Source organism: Triplophysa rosa, unplaced genomic scaffold (assembly GCF_024868665.1).
Source record: "Triplophysa rosa unplaced genomic scaffold, Trosa_1v2 scaffold144_ERROPOS1059899+, whole genome shotgun sequence".
NCBI classification, from domain to species: Eukaryota; Metazoa; Chordata; class Actinopteri; order Cypriniformes; family Nemacheilidae; genus Triplophysa; species Triplophysa rosa.
This window is the reverse complement of record NW_026634147.1, coordinates 154,797-172,940: the sequence shown is the minus strand read 5'-3', so window position 1 is coordinate 172,940 and position 18,144 is coordinate 154,797. Positions and strand designations below refer to the sequence as shown.

Here is an 18,144-nt window from a genome sequence, read left to right as displayed (position 1 = left end):
CCCCACTCAAGCGCATTGCATTCTGTGCAGCACTCTTCTGCGAATCTGGACATGTCTCGACAGAGCGCCATTCACATTGTTTAACAAATTTTACATATGATATTCGTTTAAAAATCTTAGTAAATACAGACTTAAGCTTGGACTGCAAGATACATTTATCTGTTTAATAATGCAGAAACGGTGCGTTAGTACAGAAAAACTTCAGAGGTTCAATTCTACCACATAAACCAACTGTTATATGGACACATAAATTATAATATAGTCAATAGGCATAAATTGTTTTTAAATAGAAACAAACATATTAAATTATTTTTGGTTAACGTTTTCAGTCGGGCTGGTAACATTATCCACAAGGACTAAACTTTTTTAACTTGAATTCGCGCATACAGAATTACTACATACATAGACATTTGCTATATGCACTGTTTCCATCCAGTGACAAAACCGTATACCTTCTTTATAATCTAGCGCTCAATATCACTAAGGAAAACGTCTTGGTTACGTATGTAACCTCTGTTCCCTGATGGAGGGAACAAGATGTTGTGTCGAACCGACAGATGGGGTTTGACTTGAGAACCTATCATCTTCTGACTAGTTTTGAAAAGGCCAATGAAATTGGCGAATGAAATTTGCATGCCGGACTCCACCCCGGATATCCGGGTATAAAAGGGAGACAGCATGCTGCATTCATTCACCTTTTGTCCTGAGGATCCTGAGAGCAGCTCTCGACTGTTTCAGCGGGCGGCAAGCATTGTGGCATGAAGGACACAACCTCTCGTTCCCTCCATCGTTGTGTCGAGTTTAGTGGAGACACCAACATGGTCTCGCTGGCAGGGGAGAACTCATGGGAGGAATGTGAGGACTGAAGGGAGTAACGCAAGGTGGAGGTCCACCTAGGGGAGGTCATGGGTTACCAAGATGGGAACCAGATCATGAGGATACATCAGACGGAACCACCCTGCTGGGGGGGTTACTTCGTGTGGGGCACTAGGTCCAGTTAGAGCTATACATTAGATAACGCAGCTGATACTAGGCCTACGGAGGCAGGGCTGCTCCGCCCAGCCCTCCACCAGGAAGTGCTTAGTGATGGATGGAATGCCTATTCTTCACCCAGTGGGGGAAGAAGGGAGGCGGAAATAGCACACTAACCCACCTAGGAGGGGGAAGGCGCTTTTGCAGGCGTACGCCCTACCGGCCACCGGTCTCACCTGTTGGCAAGACTCAGGCTGACACCGGTTCCACGCAGAGGCTGTAGAACCTGGCGAAGGTATTGGGCATTGCCCAACCCGCAGCTCTGCAGATGTCTGCCAGAGAGAGTGCCCACGAGGAGGCTACACCCCGGGTGGAGTGTGCCCTCACTGCCAGCCTGGGAAATTGGCGCACTGGATCGGTACGCCGTAGTGACGGCGTCCACGATCCAGTGCGACAATTTCTGTTTGGCTCCTAAAGCTCTGCGTGCAGTCCAAGTAGAGGCGCAGCGCGCGTACTGGACACAACACGGATGGGGTTGAGTCTTCGTCCCCAGTGGGGAGCACCTTCAAGTTCACCACCTGGTCCCGAAAGGGAGTGGTGGGAACTTTGGGCACGTAGCCGGGCTGGGGTCTCAGGATAACATGAGAGTCTCCAGGCCCGAACTCTAGGCAATCAGTGGACATGGAGAATGCTTGTAGATCCCCTACCCTCTTGATGGAGGCGAGCGCCACCAGGAGAGCCATCTTCATCGTAAGAGAAAGAGCGGCCTCTTGAGGCTGCCAGGACCGCATCGAGGTCCAAAGAGGGTACGGAGCGCGGACGACGCGGATTCAGCCTTCTCGCACCCCTTAGGAATCTAATGATCAGGTCGTGCTGTCCCAGAGACTTTCCAGTGACTGGTTCGTGATGAGCAGCAATGGCGACTACATACACTTCAGTGTGGAAGGGGAGAGATTACTCTCGAGTTTCTCTTGTAGGAAGGACAACCCGTTCCCGATCGAGCAACTCCGCGGGTCTTCTCCTCGAGAAGAGCACCAGGACGAGAAGAGGCGCCACTTAAAGGAGTACAGCAGCCTAGGAGCCAGACATGGAGGTTCCAGAGGTCTGGCTCAGTTGCCACAATGTGCCCTTCCCCTGCGAAAGAAGGTCCTTCTTCAGGGGAATCGGCCAGTGGGAGCTGTCGTCAAGAGCATTAGCTCCGAGAACCAAGTGTGGTTGGGCCAGTACGGCGCAACTCGTAGCACTTGATTCTCCTCTTAGGAAGCTCAAACCAGGCTCCCAGGGACCGAGACAGGGGGACTAGGGGTTCAATCTGCTTCATTAATCCCCGGGGGGGTGGTTCGATGGCTAGCAGTGCGGCTCCCTCGCCGTGGGGGGGGGGCTCCGGGGAGGAGAGCAGCTCTGCTGACTTACCTGCCCGGCGATAATGCAGCTCAGTGCACCGTCGAACTGAGAGTGCTGAGGGCTGCTGGAGTGTATGCCCGATATTGCGTCTCGCTGTGACGCAATGTCGAGTTGCCGAACACCGTCCTCTGGAGGGTGAGAGCAGCTGAGGAAAAACCCAGAGGGAAAGAGAGGAAACTCCTAGAATATGGGTGCAAGGCCCCCAAAGGGGCCCAGCAGGTGCTGGGACGGGGCAGGAACCGTCCCAGACCGACCGACCAGCGATGGAATGGCTGGGGTCGGGCCCGGAGTGTTCTCGATCTCCCCAGGCTTGTCCCATCAGGGCCGCTCTGCGGCGGCTGGTGACGGGACGGTGGTCTCCACCTCGACGTCTTCTCCCAGAGGGCCGCCTCGGTAGGGGGCGCCGGAGCCGGATTCGGCGTCGAAGAGGGCAGACGCCGCACAGGACCTCGACGACCGAAGGGCGGCTGGGTCGCGGCGGGCAATCCCCCGGGGGGGTAGGTCTGCTTCTTCACTGCCGAGAACTCTCGACATTATCACCAAACAGCCACCTTGCGAGTTGGCGCGTCAGCGCGTCGAGAAAGTGATCTTTCTCAGCGTCACACATCTGCACAAGGTTGAGCCGGAGGTGTCTCTCCTGGGCCACTAGTGTGGACATCGTCCGACCCAGGGCCCGCGCTGTAACCTTGGTCACCCGTAGGGCGAGGTCGGTGGCGGCGCGGAGTTCCTGCACAAGCCCTCGGGTCGGTCTTACCCTCGAGGAGCTCTTCAACGCCTCGGCTTGCAAGATGGCCATGGTGTGCAGAGCGGAAGCAGCTTGGCCTGCGGCAGTGTAAGCCCTCGACACCAGAGATGCCGAAAGTTTATCCGGGAGGCAGAGTCGCCCCGCACGTCAACATAGCCCCTAGCTGCCCCCCCCCCTCGAGGGAAGTAAGGACGACGAAGCTAGTTTGACGGGGGCGTTCCAGGTCTTACTAAGCTTCCTAATGCACTTCCGGGAAAAAATGGTACCGGGTTCGAGTGCAGCTTGGAGTCGCGCTCAGACCCGAGGCACCAAGTGTCCACCCATGACCGCCCAATGCTCGGGGCGGCCCAGGAGAGCATGGCTGAGATCTCGACGTCTGCCTCTTCCTGGGCTCGACCTCTCGAGGGAGGGAGCTCAACGGAATCGTTGGGGTCGGATGCCAGTGGGTCGCCCTCCGATGCTGCCTTCGACCTCTCATCTTCATCACGCACCGTTTCCGAATATGTGGCTGAGGAACAAGACGGAACCGTCTCTTGGGGAATGGTCAGACGAGCGAGACAGGGCGCGAACGGTCCGCTAGCCTGTGTCTGTCGGATTAGCGCTCACGATAATCCCCATATCACCCTCGCTGCTCGCCGTGGGGGACGGCAGGGCCGAAGCTGCTGCTATCACGGGACGGGAAGCAGACTAGGTGGTGGCTGGGTCCATAAGAACACAGCCACCCGTGACCGCAACGTCTGGATCCATCATCTGCCCGCCCGGCAGGACGTATCCACTAACGTTCCCTCAGCGTGCCGAAGCACTTGAGGCAGATGTCGTGTCCGTCCCCCTCCTCTATGAGAGTGTTGCACCCATGAGAACAGCGGGACATGCCACGCTGGAGAAATTTGCTCTTTTAGAAAATAAACACCTCTGGAACTGCCGAGACGCCCAGGGGAAGTCACTGCCGAGGGACAATCCGTTGCACCACGTCGTAAGAATCCAGCAATTTGAGTGAGTCTTGTCATCAGATGCAAGGCTCCGAAGAACAAAAGGTGAATGAATGCAGCATGCTGTCTCCCTTTTATACCCGGATATCCGGGGCGGAGTCCGGCATGCAAATTTCATTCGCCAATTTCATTGGCCTTTTCAAAACTAGTCAGAAGATGATAGGTTCTCAAGGACGAACCCCATCTGTCGGTTCGACACAATGTTGAGAGACCGACAGAAAGGGAACCCATTACATGTTAATTTCATGTTATACAACAGTTCTTTCTGGTTCTCACTGCTGAGAGCCGTGCGATATTCCACCAGTATCATAACGGGAACTGCTTCACCGTTTGTATCACTCCGCCACTAAGCACTAAACTGAAAGCAAAACACACACAGCGCGTGACTCAATGGGGATGCCCTTTAACAGAAATTGTCAACCTGCGACTACAGTAGGTGGTGGTATCCATCTGAACAAGTTGGTTGTGACCCACCATATACAGAGAGAGAGAACGAGAACTTCTGTAAACAAGCGCATGTTAACATTAAAAACAATGGAAAGTGCCACAGTGTAATGGGAATAACGCATTCTCTGTGAGTTGCCTTCTCTCTCTTTCATTCACACACACGTTCTGCTTCATTATTTTTTTACTAATAACTTCACTGAAGCAACACAGCGCACATTTTAAAGACGGTTGACGGTATGAAATTAGTAACAGAATTTTTCTTTAACGGTTACACTTGGCTGAAATGCGTGGCGGAAGAAAATAGTCCCCCAGTTTCTTTCAAAACCGGAGATGTTGTGTTTGATTTATCTATACATGTGCCGTCAAACTGTTGTATAAATGCAATATTGCACTCGTAGTCGTGAGATATGGCTCTATATCAGCGGCTGTGATTATCTCCTCTACTCAGCCTCGTGCCTCTGGCCTAATCACAGCCATGCTTATATGACAACTACACATTAGTATGTTGTCCTTTACTGAACACAAAATGTGTTGTTTTAACAGTGAATGGGTTTATGTCTGAGGAGATGTCATCATCAGGGTCTCCCCAGGGGTGGGTTCTCTGACCCCTTCTTTTTATACTCTATACTGATGATTGTCGTAGTCAGCATGACAACAGGCATGTTCTTTAATATGCTGATGACTCCGTTATAGTCTTCTCGATGGGGAAAAGGATCATGGTCCTATCATTGATGATTTTGTTCATTGGTGTGATAGATCATATTTGCAAAAGAATGTGGCAAAGACTAAAAAAATGCTCATTGATTTTAGACACAAACCTTCTGTGATTCAGAACACTTTAATTAAGGGGCAAGAAATTGAAGTTGTGGATACTTACAAATATCTGGGTAGTTTGATTATAAGTTGAAATTGATATCCAATACTGATATGTAAGACAGCACAACAACGTTTGTATCGTCTGCGTAAACTGTCTAAATTTATTTTGCAAATCTTACATGGAGTCATTTCGACAGTGTTTCTCACTCCCATATCCGCCCCCTCCCTCCCTTTTGGGTTAGACAGTGACTGCCACTAACAGATATAACACATTTTAATTTAGTAGTCATTTATCAATATTTGATGTTTTACTCTTTAGCTTTACTGACAACAGCACATGACCCACAGCATATAAACCTGATGATCTTATTTAAGTTGTTTTTATTATATTACAACTTTGTATTTTATATGAAGATGTAATTGTTTAGTGTGCCCTCATATCTTGGACACACAGTTCATGTTCATTTTGTGTAATTATGTTTAAATTACAGACAATATTACAAGTCTTTGTTTTTTAACCGTTTCTGTTTCTTCTGTGTGTGTTGATACAGATAAAATGAACACAGTGTCAGTGATGGAGGGAGATTCTTTCACTCTAACTGGTGTTACTGATGGAAAGATAGATGATGTGAAATGGAAGTTCAATGGCGATGTCATTGCTGATTTAACTGGACATATCAACTCGAGTTTCACGAACAGTAAAGTGAATCATCAGACCGGAGACCTGAACATCTCAAACATCAGACGCAATCAGACTGGAAAATATGAAGTGAGGATCAACGGCAGTAGTTTCACCTTACACCGAACATACGGCGTCAATGTCAGTGGTAAGTGACTTATTTATAACGTTTTGAGCAATGTTATTCACGCTAAATAAAACAGAACTGTAAACAATTGACGTTTTTCAACGCGCAGTGTATGGCCGATTCACATTTCGCGTCTAAAACCGTAAGAAACACGCGAGCCGCGCCGCTTTCTCTCTTCAAATGACCAGCGGTGCGCGCGCGCAACTCCGAAAAGTTTAACTATTTCCATCTTGATTTCCATTAACTGCCCAACTGACAGAGAGCGCAATAGACTTACAGTCAAAATGACGATCTAAAATAACCCGTTTTTTAGCTTATAGACGTGCGATGAGTTTTTAGTTCGCATGTATGAAATTAATTGTTACTTCGGGGACCGTTTCAATAAGGAGGTTTAACCAACACTGAGTTAAAGTGTGAACTCTTTTGAAAACTTTTGAGTTTTTGGTTTCAGAACAGCTGGTTTGAGTTAGTTCTATCAACTCTGGGTAGACTTACCTTGAGTTAAGCGCGTGCACCACGACTACGACAAGACATCATCAATGGAGCGCCGATATGACCAGTCACCATGACAACGGCACAAAAAAGCAACATGGCGGCAGAAAGCGCTTAAGAGTGAGGCACACTTCCCTTACCGCTCTGCATACAGTGGATTTACTGATGTCTTGAAAATGACTTAAGTTTCAATTAATAAATAGATAAATGTACCAGTAAACAAATAAATTAATCCGTAAATGAATGAAACAATAAAAAAATGTTATGTTCTCACTCCGAATCAGTGCGCTAGTGATAAGTGTGAGATGTCATGGTGTATAGGACACTTGTTAGGGGGTCAGACTCTTGCATACAGTTCCAACCCTCTTCTACACTTTATACACATTTATACACGTCATTTCTCATCGTCCATAGAAAATTATGCTCCGATGTAATACGCGTACGGTGGCTGATGTTATTGATGTAATGATGGATGATAAGTTTTGATATATCTAATTCACTGTAAAGAAAAGTGGTACAGTTTTAATAAACATGCACAGGGAAATGACAAAATTCCACTCGGGTCCTAAATTGCTCTCCTGAAATCAAAGTGCATCCCAATGAATGAATGCAGCCTCTTCATGAATCCTCTATAAAAGCACATATGACATATAAGTCACTGAGATGGTCTCTGTGTGATCATAATGTGAGCCATGAATGACTGTATTAATGAATGAATGGGTGAGTTACACCACTTGCGCTTTAAAAGGGGGAGGAGATGGAAAGAAACTCTGGGTTTACCAAAGAAAACCTGCTCCTGACCAGGGCTGCGTTCAGCCCCGACAAAACGTTGCAATACGTTTTTTAAACGGAAATGGTGGTGCGGTTGAACACCCTGTTGTGATGATGCAAGAGTTGAACTATGGCAGCTGAGAAGACCATTATTTGAGTTATTTTTGAATAAATTTCAGAGCCTGATGAAATCGGTATAAACACGTGTAGAATACTGCAAAATACATGTCTTCTAATATCTTCAATTGTCGCGTATACCGAGCTGCAGCGGACACATTTAAACGACTTTGGACCCATTGTGCGAGCTGTCTCTTTAACACCGCGTGGGTTATATACATGTTGCTGCTGATTGGGCCGACGTTCTTGACACGCCCACCAAACAAGAGAAAATGCATCTCAAACCCTGTTGCACACCGTTGCAAACCGTTTCCAGGAAACGTGTCGTTCAACCCAGAAACCGTAGCAAACCGTTGCGTACCAGTTTGAACTTGAACATGCCCCAGGTTAGGTTCACAGAGTAAGTTACTATGGTTACTGACTCTGAGTATAAGTGACCTCTCCTTTAGAAACGGGCTTGAGTTACCCGCTTTCTCAGGTTTGACATACCTCACATTTTGAAACGGAAAACCCAGAGTTTCCCTCATTTCAGGGTTAATATACTCAGAGTTTTCACTAAACCTGCTTTCTGAGACGGGCCCATGATGTTTTTTTCATGTTTATGTTTATTTTGGGTAGAATAGTGATCATATAAATCAATGTATAGAAGGTAAGTGTGTATTGCACACTGTTGTAATGGCACATGTGTAAATGTTTAGAAATAAAGCTTCATGACTTAAAGAACATATACTGTATTTATCTGTATTTAGATTTCAGAATAAGCACATTTGTCATATGTTGAGGTGTCTCGTTAGTCTGCTGATCTGATACATACCCTACTCTAGTGAAAATGAATGTAACTCACTCTATATCTAATAAGACGTGAAAATTCCCAACTTTAAATAATTAACTTTTTACATGCTTTAGACATTTGCGTTGTAAGAATGTACTGTGAGACGTTAGATATAAAAACGTGGACTGATAAGTTACTCTTTTATCATGAATATGTGATAATTCCCTATTAATTTAATAGAACGTGTGGGCATACATTTTACATTTACATTTAGTCATTTAGCAGAGGCTTTTATCCAAAGCGACTCACAGAGAGTTAAAGGAGCAATAAGTGATATGTCATTCAGGAGCAATAACACAATAGGTGCTAATACAAAGTTACTAGTTTCAACAAAATCCAGACCAATACCTGTTGAGAGAGAGAGAGAGAGAGGGTTAGGTTATTTTTCATTTGTCTGTCAAGTATTCACAGAAGAGGTGGGTTTTAAGTTTTTGTGAGAGATGTGGTTGACCGGACTGAGTTAGGAAGAGTGTTCCACCAGAAAATCATGGCGGCGCGGTAGCTTCAGTGTAATGATGTCATGAGCAATCCAGTTATTTATATAAGTCAGTGGTTAGACCTTAAAGGAAAAGTTAATCTCAAAATCAAAATATGTTTTTGCTCACCCACATGATGTTCAACATGTTTTAAGACCTCCCGGCATCTTCGGAACACAAATAAAGATATTTAGGTGACATCCGAGAGATTTCCTGCATGGCCTCCTCATAGACATCATGGTTATAGTTCTTGTCAAGGTCCAGAAAAGTACTAAAGACATCGTTAAACTGGTCCATCCGCTCATAGTGGCTCAATTGAATTTTTTTGAAGCGACGAGAATACTTTGTGCAAAAAACAAACCAAAATAACGACTTTAATCGATATATTCTCCTCTGTCTTGTCACTCTTGTGTATTACATTTTTTAGTTTAAAAACAATCACATTTTAATAAAACGATATTAATACGTACTTTTTGTTTAAGAAATATAAAATATATGGTTACATCTACATATTTAAATTGGCATAACAGTCAACACTTGTGGCAACAGTCGGTTCCTTCAATTTACAGAGCTTTACCTGAGAGCCCATTGCAAACTTAGATGCAACAAGTCACTAGTAGTGTTGGGTATCGGTTGGACTTTTTTAAAACCTGTTCCAGATCAATACTTTTAAAATGGTACTGGTGCCTAAACAGTCCCTAAATCAACAATTAAAATAAAGAGTAACAAAATGACAGTGGATGACATTAAAGAATGGCTTTTATATTGAAAGAGTAAATTCTTTTAATTGTACAATATATAATATTGCACACAAGCCGTTCTATCAAGGAATGGTTACAGAAGAACAAAATTCATGTTTTGGAATGACCAAGTCAAAGTCCAGACCTTAATCCATTTGAAACATTGAGAAAGGACTTGAAGCAAGCGGTTCACGTGAAGAAACTCACCTAGAGCTCAGAGTTGAAGCTGTTCTGTACTGAAGAATGGGATTTCTCCCAGTTGTGCACGACTGATCAGCGGTTACCGTTAACGTTTATTTGCTGTCATTGCTGCACAAGGGGGTCACACCAGATATTGAGAGATATTGAGATACTTTTGCCACTTACAGATGTAATAGGGGGATTATTCTCCTTAATAAATGAATGGCTAATTTTATCAGATTTGTTTTATTGTGTTCTCTTCAACTTTTTTAAATCATCTGATGATGTTTTGGGTCCCATTTATGCAGAAATATTGAAAATGACAAATTAACAAGCAGCAGCAGAATAAAGACTCCAGAAGCTGTTCATGGTGTGCTCTTTCTATAGACAGATGTACAAATGATCAGATTAACATCACAATCTACACAAATTAATCAATACCTTCATCTTCTGTTATGTGTTTATTCATCCTTGAAATAGACAAGACTTGAAAAGTATTTCTTGTTCAGCAGTTATTAGAGTAGAAATTACAATGTTGTTCTATAAAGCTACATGTTTAATGGATTACTTGTGTTCAGTAGTTGTTTACTGAAATGACAGACATAGGCCCGGTTTCACAGACAAGGTTTAAGGCTAGTCCCAGACTAGAATGAATGTGTGAGCTGTTTTATCTGAATTCAACTTACCCAGAAATATCTTAAAATATATCAGTGCCGTTGTTTTGTGTCAAGATGCACACCAGTAGTGTATTCTTCTAAGGTATTTTTATAAAAGCGACACAGATATCTTAATCTAACTAAGGCATAGTCCTGGTTTAAGATAAACCGTGTCTGTGAAACCGGGCCATTAAATTTATAAAGTTTAATCTCTGGTAATCTGTTTGTTTGTTTTTTCTCTGTGTTTGTCTCTGTGTGACAGTTGAACCAGAGTCAGTGTCAGGGAATGTGGGGGCTGACCTCACTCTATGCCATAATTTTACTGACATACAGAGAGATGATGTGATACAGTGGACATTTGAAGGCACTCTCATCGCTCATTCAAACAGAAAGCCCAATATTGTCTCAAATGATGATCGGAGATTCTCAGACAGACTGCGTCTGGAATGGGCTGGATGTCTCATCATTAACAACTTCAGATCTAAAGATTCAGGACTTTATGATGTAAACATCACTGGCAGCAAACACATCCTTCACAAGAGCTTCAGTGTCACCGGTGAGTACCATGATATTAGTGTCTTTACATCTGTGCTCTTTAAACTGTTGAGATGACATTAAATTAACACAGAATTATAAGTGCTTTATTACAACTGTTAAAGGGATTTATTTCCGAATTACACTTGTTTAGACAAAGTCAGGCCGAGTACCAAAACAACCATGTAGCCAATCAGCAGTAAGGTGTACAGTGCACAGGACGGACATTAGCCGAGCTGAGCGCTGATGAAAGTGAAAGATGGGGGTAGAGGTGTGTCTGTTTGGGTGATTTGAACATCAACAACTGCTAAGAGAAATCCTAAACATCTGCAATCCTAATATCTCCTAAGAAATTACCCCTAACAAAATAACTCCTATAGACCTCCGGTTTCGTTCTTCACCGGATAACAGAAAAAAACACATTTCCATTAAAACACTTGTCAGGTACTGCAGCTCCAGTCAGTTATTAAATGACATTCAATGTTTCACGAGTTCGCCTTAGCAAATAATTAAATAGGCGGCAGTTTAATTAAGCAGAAAATATTGTATGCATATTTGGGGTGCTGTCTGGGGCGAGGCCTCCGGTCTCGGTGTTTGCCCAAGCCCAGAGCGCCCATGCCCCCCCCCCCGGGTAAGGAGAGGGTTTAAAAGTGAGTAGTCTGGGTGGAGGAGGGATATTGCAAAATAATATGACGTAATGGCTAATGGCTGGCAGCTGAATAATTATTTGCACATGCTCCTCCCGAACTTTGTTAATAGAACATAATTTAGAGATTCTAATATGTTGCATTTTACACTAAAACATGTGAAAGGTCAACAAACAATTTCACACTTCCCTGAATGCAATCAAGTTATTAAAATAAATGTATTGTAAGATCTCCTTCAGAGGTTATTTTGCCTGTATATATTTACACTGTCCATGGTGATCATTTGAAGGGAAAATAATATTAGACATTATTTCAGATTTTTATATTACTGCATACTTAATTAAAACACTGATTTTGACCTTCAAAATCAACTTAGAGAATTGAAAAGTAATTAAATTACAGTAACTAATTATTTATAAGGAATAACATAAGAAATGACAAAAATCTCATTTCCATCAAAGTGCCCAAAAGTGAGAACATTATTTTGTGAACATTAATAAGCTTGGGCTGGATATAACACACAGGCTGTATGAGTCACATTTGGTTGAGCTGTGAGTATAAAAGAAGTGAAGCAGATCTGGGCCGACGTTCACTTTCTTAAGCGGGTCACGGTTCTCTGTCAAAGGAAATCTGCTGACTGTGTGTTTGATATCTGTGTGATATTACTGTTACATTCAACTGTTTAATGGCCATTTATACAGTATAAACAACTATAAATAAAGAGGGTTTATTAACATTCCTGCTAGAATACTGCAGTGGTTACACACGAGACTTGATCATAGAGAAGAATGACTAGCTACTGTATTTTCAATATTACTACAGTCAGACTGCAAATATAGAAATAATGAGACAGTTTATTATTCTACCGTATAACACTGTACCGTGAACACAAAACTACACATTAGTTTAAAATGTTAAAACACCATTCATGAACATCACGTGATCCAGTGTCCAGTGAAATGACAAATGAGAGACTGAACTACACTCAGACGTCACATCCACAGACCGCTGACTGAACCTCTGATAACACACTTAACTGGAAGCACTTCAGCAGATTTTAAGTCGTCCTCTGATTGGTTGAATTCTTTAATGTCTTTTATTGTTTAACCGCTTCATCTGTGGGTCATGTGGCCTCTTGGGCGGTCTTTGGCCATTCAAAGCACTCATGGTTGCCAGACGTTCAGTATGAAGAACTACAGTCACATGAGCTGCTTGTATAAATACAGCATTACTGTAGACAACCGAATAAATAACTGTATTTATTATCTTAAACAAAGAACACTGTAATGTATCAACACGATGATAAAGCTGAACACAGCCGACACATTCATCACTAGTCTGTGCAATGCAGCACACATGTAACAATACAGTGTTATATAAGATGATATTTGATTAATAACAGTTTGTGTTTGTGTTCTTCAGGTGTGTTTGGTGAAACAGATGACGGTAATATGTCAGTGAAAGAGGGAGATTCTGTCACTCTAAAGATTAAACCTCAGGATATAAACAGAGCTGAAGATCTGAGGTGGAGGTTCAACGACACAATTATAGCAAAGATTGATTTAGAGGGGAAAGATAAACCACCAGTATACCCTGATGAGAAGAGATTCAGAGACAGACTGAAGCTGGAGCGTGAGAATGGATCTCTCACCATCACACACATCACATCTGAACACTCTGGAGTTTATCAGCTGGAGATCAGAAGAAGTCAATCTACATACAAGACATTCAGAGTTTCTGTCAGTGGTGAGTAACTCAAGTCTTTTAATGTCATCATTATCTGCATTCAGTGTATTAAAACAGTTGATTTGTTCTGGAATGATCAAGATTCATCCTATGAACAATCATTTTGATGTTTTATCTGTTAAAAGATGTCAAATTCATCTTTATTTTATAAGACACAGTATAATGGTGTAAATATATTTGTCAACATCAGAACATATAGACAAACTAACACCAGCAGCAGCATCATTGTGTTTTTAACAGTGATCACTGAATGAAATAACTGTAAATAAAGTTTCATTTCAGTGTTTAATCTTCAGTGTGTTTATATACAGTTCAAGAATCCTGTAGTTTACATTTGGTTTCTCTTCCTCTCTTTATATATGTTGCTGTACAACAATGACATTACATCTAAATATAAAAAAACATTAAACGCATCATTAAACTGCCTGGATGGATTTAGAAAAGTACATACATACATACAGTACAGTAAAATAGCTGTGGGAGATTTGGGGCCAGATTTACTAAACAGGGCAAAATAGCGCAGAATAGTTCTTAATGCCCGTGTCAATACAACCTGATAAACTCAGTTTGCAAATGACAGCCCTCTTTACTGATTCCATAACTTCGACCCCCAAAATGATTCAGTGTGAAAGTGTCTATTTTGTGTTTACTGGATATCCGCCTAACTAAATACCTCCTACAATAAAGTGTGCTCACACAAACAGTAACTTGGGTAAAGAATGTAGAAGACATCATATCAACATCACTGCAACACAAGCACTTGGTCCTGCTTTTCTGTATTAGCTTGTGCTCCCACTATAGGTGCTACCACCCGAGCGTGATTGTCTCCTCTGAAGTCACACTGAACTTTATGATCCGGATCCAAACACACTTTTGTCATGACAAAATGACTGTTTTTATGTAAACATTACAACTCATCACAATGATGTTCATTGTAATGTATTTACATTATGTGGGATGATATTATGTAGAAAACAATAAATCGCAAAAAAATGACTAGCTGGATTTTAACAGGCAGGGTCACGTTTATAATGACTGGAAGCATATGTAGTAAATGAAGATCTGTATTACAATGATATTTAGACAGAATATCACTCGTATCATGTTTTGATTCAGATGACAGGAGCAGTTACACTAATAACTGGTATGTCTCTCTTTAGCCATTACAGAACCCAGTCAGATGTCACACTGGATGATAACTGGTCCAGTATTGGCTGTGGCAGTGGTCCTGCTGCTGGTGGGGGTTTTATATGTAATATACAAGCGCTACAAGAAACGTAAGTAACATTTTCAATGACTGTTACATGTGAATAAAAAAAAAGGATTTATCAGTGTTTAGTTTCAGCACTGCTGACAGATGTGTGTGTGTGTTAGGTGATGAAATGCTTGAATATGGGGTGAGTCAGACCACAACAATAAACAAACACAAACCAACCAACCAACCACAAAAACAATAATATTCAAACAATTATACAATTAATCTACTTGTCTAACAAAGTCCAGATTAATGAAATAAATAAATGCCTCTCACACTCTGCTCTTTATGTGTGGATACTGAATACAGTTGTTGTTACACAGTCATCCTGTTTTATATCATTTATTATTAACCATTTGGTATATAATTGGTTAACAATGAACAATGAGGCAATGAACGCAGAAGACAAAACCACAACATAACAAAACCAAAACTGACTAAAACTGTGACACATACTGTGTTATTTTATTTTGAGTTCTGGTAACTCAGACCATGTAAAAGGTTTAGGTGTTTGTCTTCAGTTTTTAGCACAAGAACATTTTATAGAGTTTGACATCAAGATTAGAAGTAACACAAATAAAAACCATATATACTCTTATTTTACTGTACATGTACTGTACATTGAGCTTTTCAAGTTGTAGTCTAAATCTAAAAAGTGTTTGAGCCATGGTTTCTGAGCATTTTAGAACAGCCATTTTTACTTTACGAGTAAAATAAAGCGGTAACACTTTACAATAAGGTGCTATATGTTCACAGTAAATGCATTAGCGAACATTAGCTAACAATGAACAATTTAGTTTTTCAGCAATTGTTAATCCTTGTTAATGTTAGTTCATGTCAATACAGTTATTCATGTTAGTTCATTGTGTATTGACTAATGTTAACAGTGACAACATTTGATTTTAATAATAGTATTAGTAAATTCTGAAATTAACATGAATTAATATTGTAAATAATACTGTAGAAGAATTTGTGTTAGATAATGTGAGCTAATGCATTAACTAATTGTTCACAAATTGCCCCTTATTGTAAAGTGTTACCAATAAAGCCTGTTGTGGTGAAAGTAGCATAGATCACTTGGATATTTTTCTTCTAGATTAAAACAGACATACAGTCACCTTTGTAAAAATGCTGCTGACGCATTTCTTTAATAACAGATACCATAAGCATGTGAGATGTATTATTTATTTATAACACATTACAATAAAGCTGTGTTTCTTAACATTAGTTAAGAACATTTTCACTAACGAACATAACATGAACATAACAATAAGCAATATAGTTTTTATATTATGTTAATTTCAGCATTTACAAATACATTTTAGCTGTTAACATTAGTCAATACACAATGAACTGACATGAACAACTATATTGACATTAACAAAAAATAAATGCTGAAAAACTATTACAGTACTTGTAGCAGCACAAATATAACCAAAGCCACTAAGGAGCTGAGTGAGGAACTTCATGATCATCGTAATACTTGCATCTTCCTGTTTATTAATCATTGTGAACAAAAGTAGCTACGATAAATATACGGTCAACAAAAAATATGTGCTCCTGCACTCACCCCCATCTTTCCTTCCAAACACATACCACCACAGGTGTTTCAACATGACATAATTAATGACACTCCCCCTTTCCCTTCGTCACGTGACAGTCACCTCATCACATGTGTCCTACAGTACTTTTAGAATACACTGACAGACAATTAAACAAGTGATATCTAAGAAATAACAGAGGAAACAACACAAGGCAAAAAAACATACATTGAGAAATTACTTGAAAAGGTGAAATTAAATGAAAATAAAACTGAATGAAATAGAATAATTAACTTAAAATACTAACTAATTAACTGACTGAAAAGCTGTTGTGTTGATTTATCTTGTGCTTATTTTGCGGTAACTTTCTGTCATGTTGCATGTTTGTGTACATACAGTATATGACATGTAAATGTGAGATCACATGATCTATTAACACTTGTGATTCTGTCTGTGTTTTCTTACAGAAAAAAGTCAAAAAGAAGAAAATGAGACTGCCGTACATTTGAAGAATGACATACAATGAGGAGACTACAAACATCAATAGCTCATATAGTCCATAGATGATGACAAAAGTCATTTCAAATGCATCTAATTTATACTGCTGAAGGTCTAGTTAAGTTGTTAATTATGTTTTGTTTGCTTTTTACATGCAAATTATTATTGTTTAGAGCAGGGGTTCTCAACCTTTTTGACTCCAAGACCCCCTACTCTATTCAACAATATTCAAAGACTCCCCTCCCGCTCACAAAAACTCAAAATTTCTACCCAGTAAAATATTTCAGAGCTTGACATTAACTGGAAAAGTTGTTATTCAATATAAAAATGGACAAATAATAAGAAATATCTTGGGTTTGTTTTGTTGTTGCTTTAAAATGCATTTCAATGCTCATCATTTTGTCTCATTTTAAATTATTAGTCATCCTGAGGCCCCCTTGAAAGTCAGCTGGCCCCCCCCCGTTGAGAACCACTGGTTTAGAGACTTACACCCGTTTAATATATACTGGATTTGGTGTTTTTGCACTGTTTGGTAGTGTTTCGCTTTTTCTTGCTGTATCCTGGAATCCAAGTGATAGGATGAATTTACCTAAAATGATACAGATATATTTTTGTAAATGTGTATATTTAAAGCATGATTGATGTGCTGTTGCTTTAACTCAGCCCATGATATACATCAACAATAGACTCAATGTGTAAAAGATCATTACACTGCTGTTCTCTCTCTGTCTCAAGTCTACTTTATATGATCTACTTGTTGAACAGAAACGTTACTGCTCTCTAGTGGACAAACACTGATAGATTTGACCATGTAAGGCATGTACATTTAAAATGCTAATAACAAAGTCCATTTAAGTTTCAATTGAAGGAAAAGTTCCTCAAATGTTAATGTCATTATTAATGTCATCAGGAGTCACACTGAACATACAGTAGAGCTGTACTGTACACAGAGTTCACTGAGGACTGTTTTGGGTTGATGTGCTCTCACTTCTCATTTCATGAACTTTATTTTTATTAACTTTATTTCCAGTCGACCTCTTCATGTACAAATGTTCAACAGTGGTGCTAATAAATGATGGTCCAGTGATCTGAGTGTAATGTTGTAAACAACTTCAGCGTATGACCCCTTCATCTGTTTATGAATGAGTAAATGACATTTTGATCATTCTAAAGAAGTCATTTATGTACATTTTAATGAATGCATGGTTATTCAATTTATGAAACATTACTGATTATACTTCTATAATAGTTTTTTTTAAATAGCTTAAAACTTTATAGTATAACAGCAAAATCTGCAATGTCAAAATCAAATTGTGAAAATTAGTAACATTAAAATGAAAAGACAATAATCTAAAAGGAAAATTCACACATAAAATCATATTTCAACAAAAAATTGAGTAAACTAAATCATAGTAACTGTGAAGATGACATTTATATTTGATTGATCAACGTCTTGTGACGACACCTGCATACACCACCT

General features: G+C 40.8%; 1 protein-coding gene across 3 annotated transcripts in view; it reads left to right on the top strand.

The window, feature by feature from the left end:
• The window catches only part of LOC130549640 (uncharacterized), a 24,391-nt gene extending 6,441 nt beyond the window's left edge, over positions 1–17,950 (top strand). The window contains exons 4-9 of one of the 3 annotated variants that reach the window (XM_057326913.1): positions 5,925–6,200; positions 10,706–10,999; positions 13,047–13,370; positions 14,531–14,647; positions 14,745–14,767; positions 16,634–17,950. In XM_057326913.1, coding sequence (XP_057182896.1) covers positions 5,925–6,200; positions 10,706–10,999; positions 13,047–13,370; positions 14,531–14,647; positions 14,745–14,767; positions 16,634–16,675 — 1,076 coding nt within the window. In that variant the 3' untranslated portion in view covers positions 16,676–17,950. The remainder of the gene's footprint in view (positions 1–5,924; positions 6,201–10,705; positions 11,000–13,046; positions 13,371–14,530; positions 14,648–14,744; positions 14,768–16,633) is intronic. The other 2 variants (XM_057326916.1, XM_057326914.1) reach the window with 2 other exon arrangements.
• Positions 17,951–18,144: the final 194 nt, after the last annotated feature.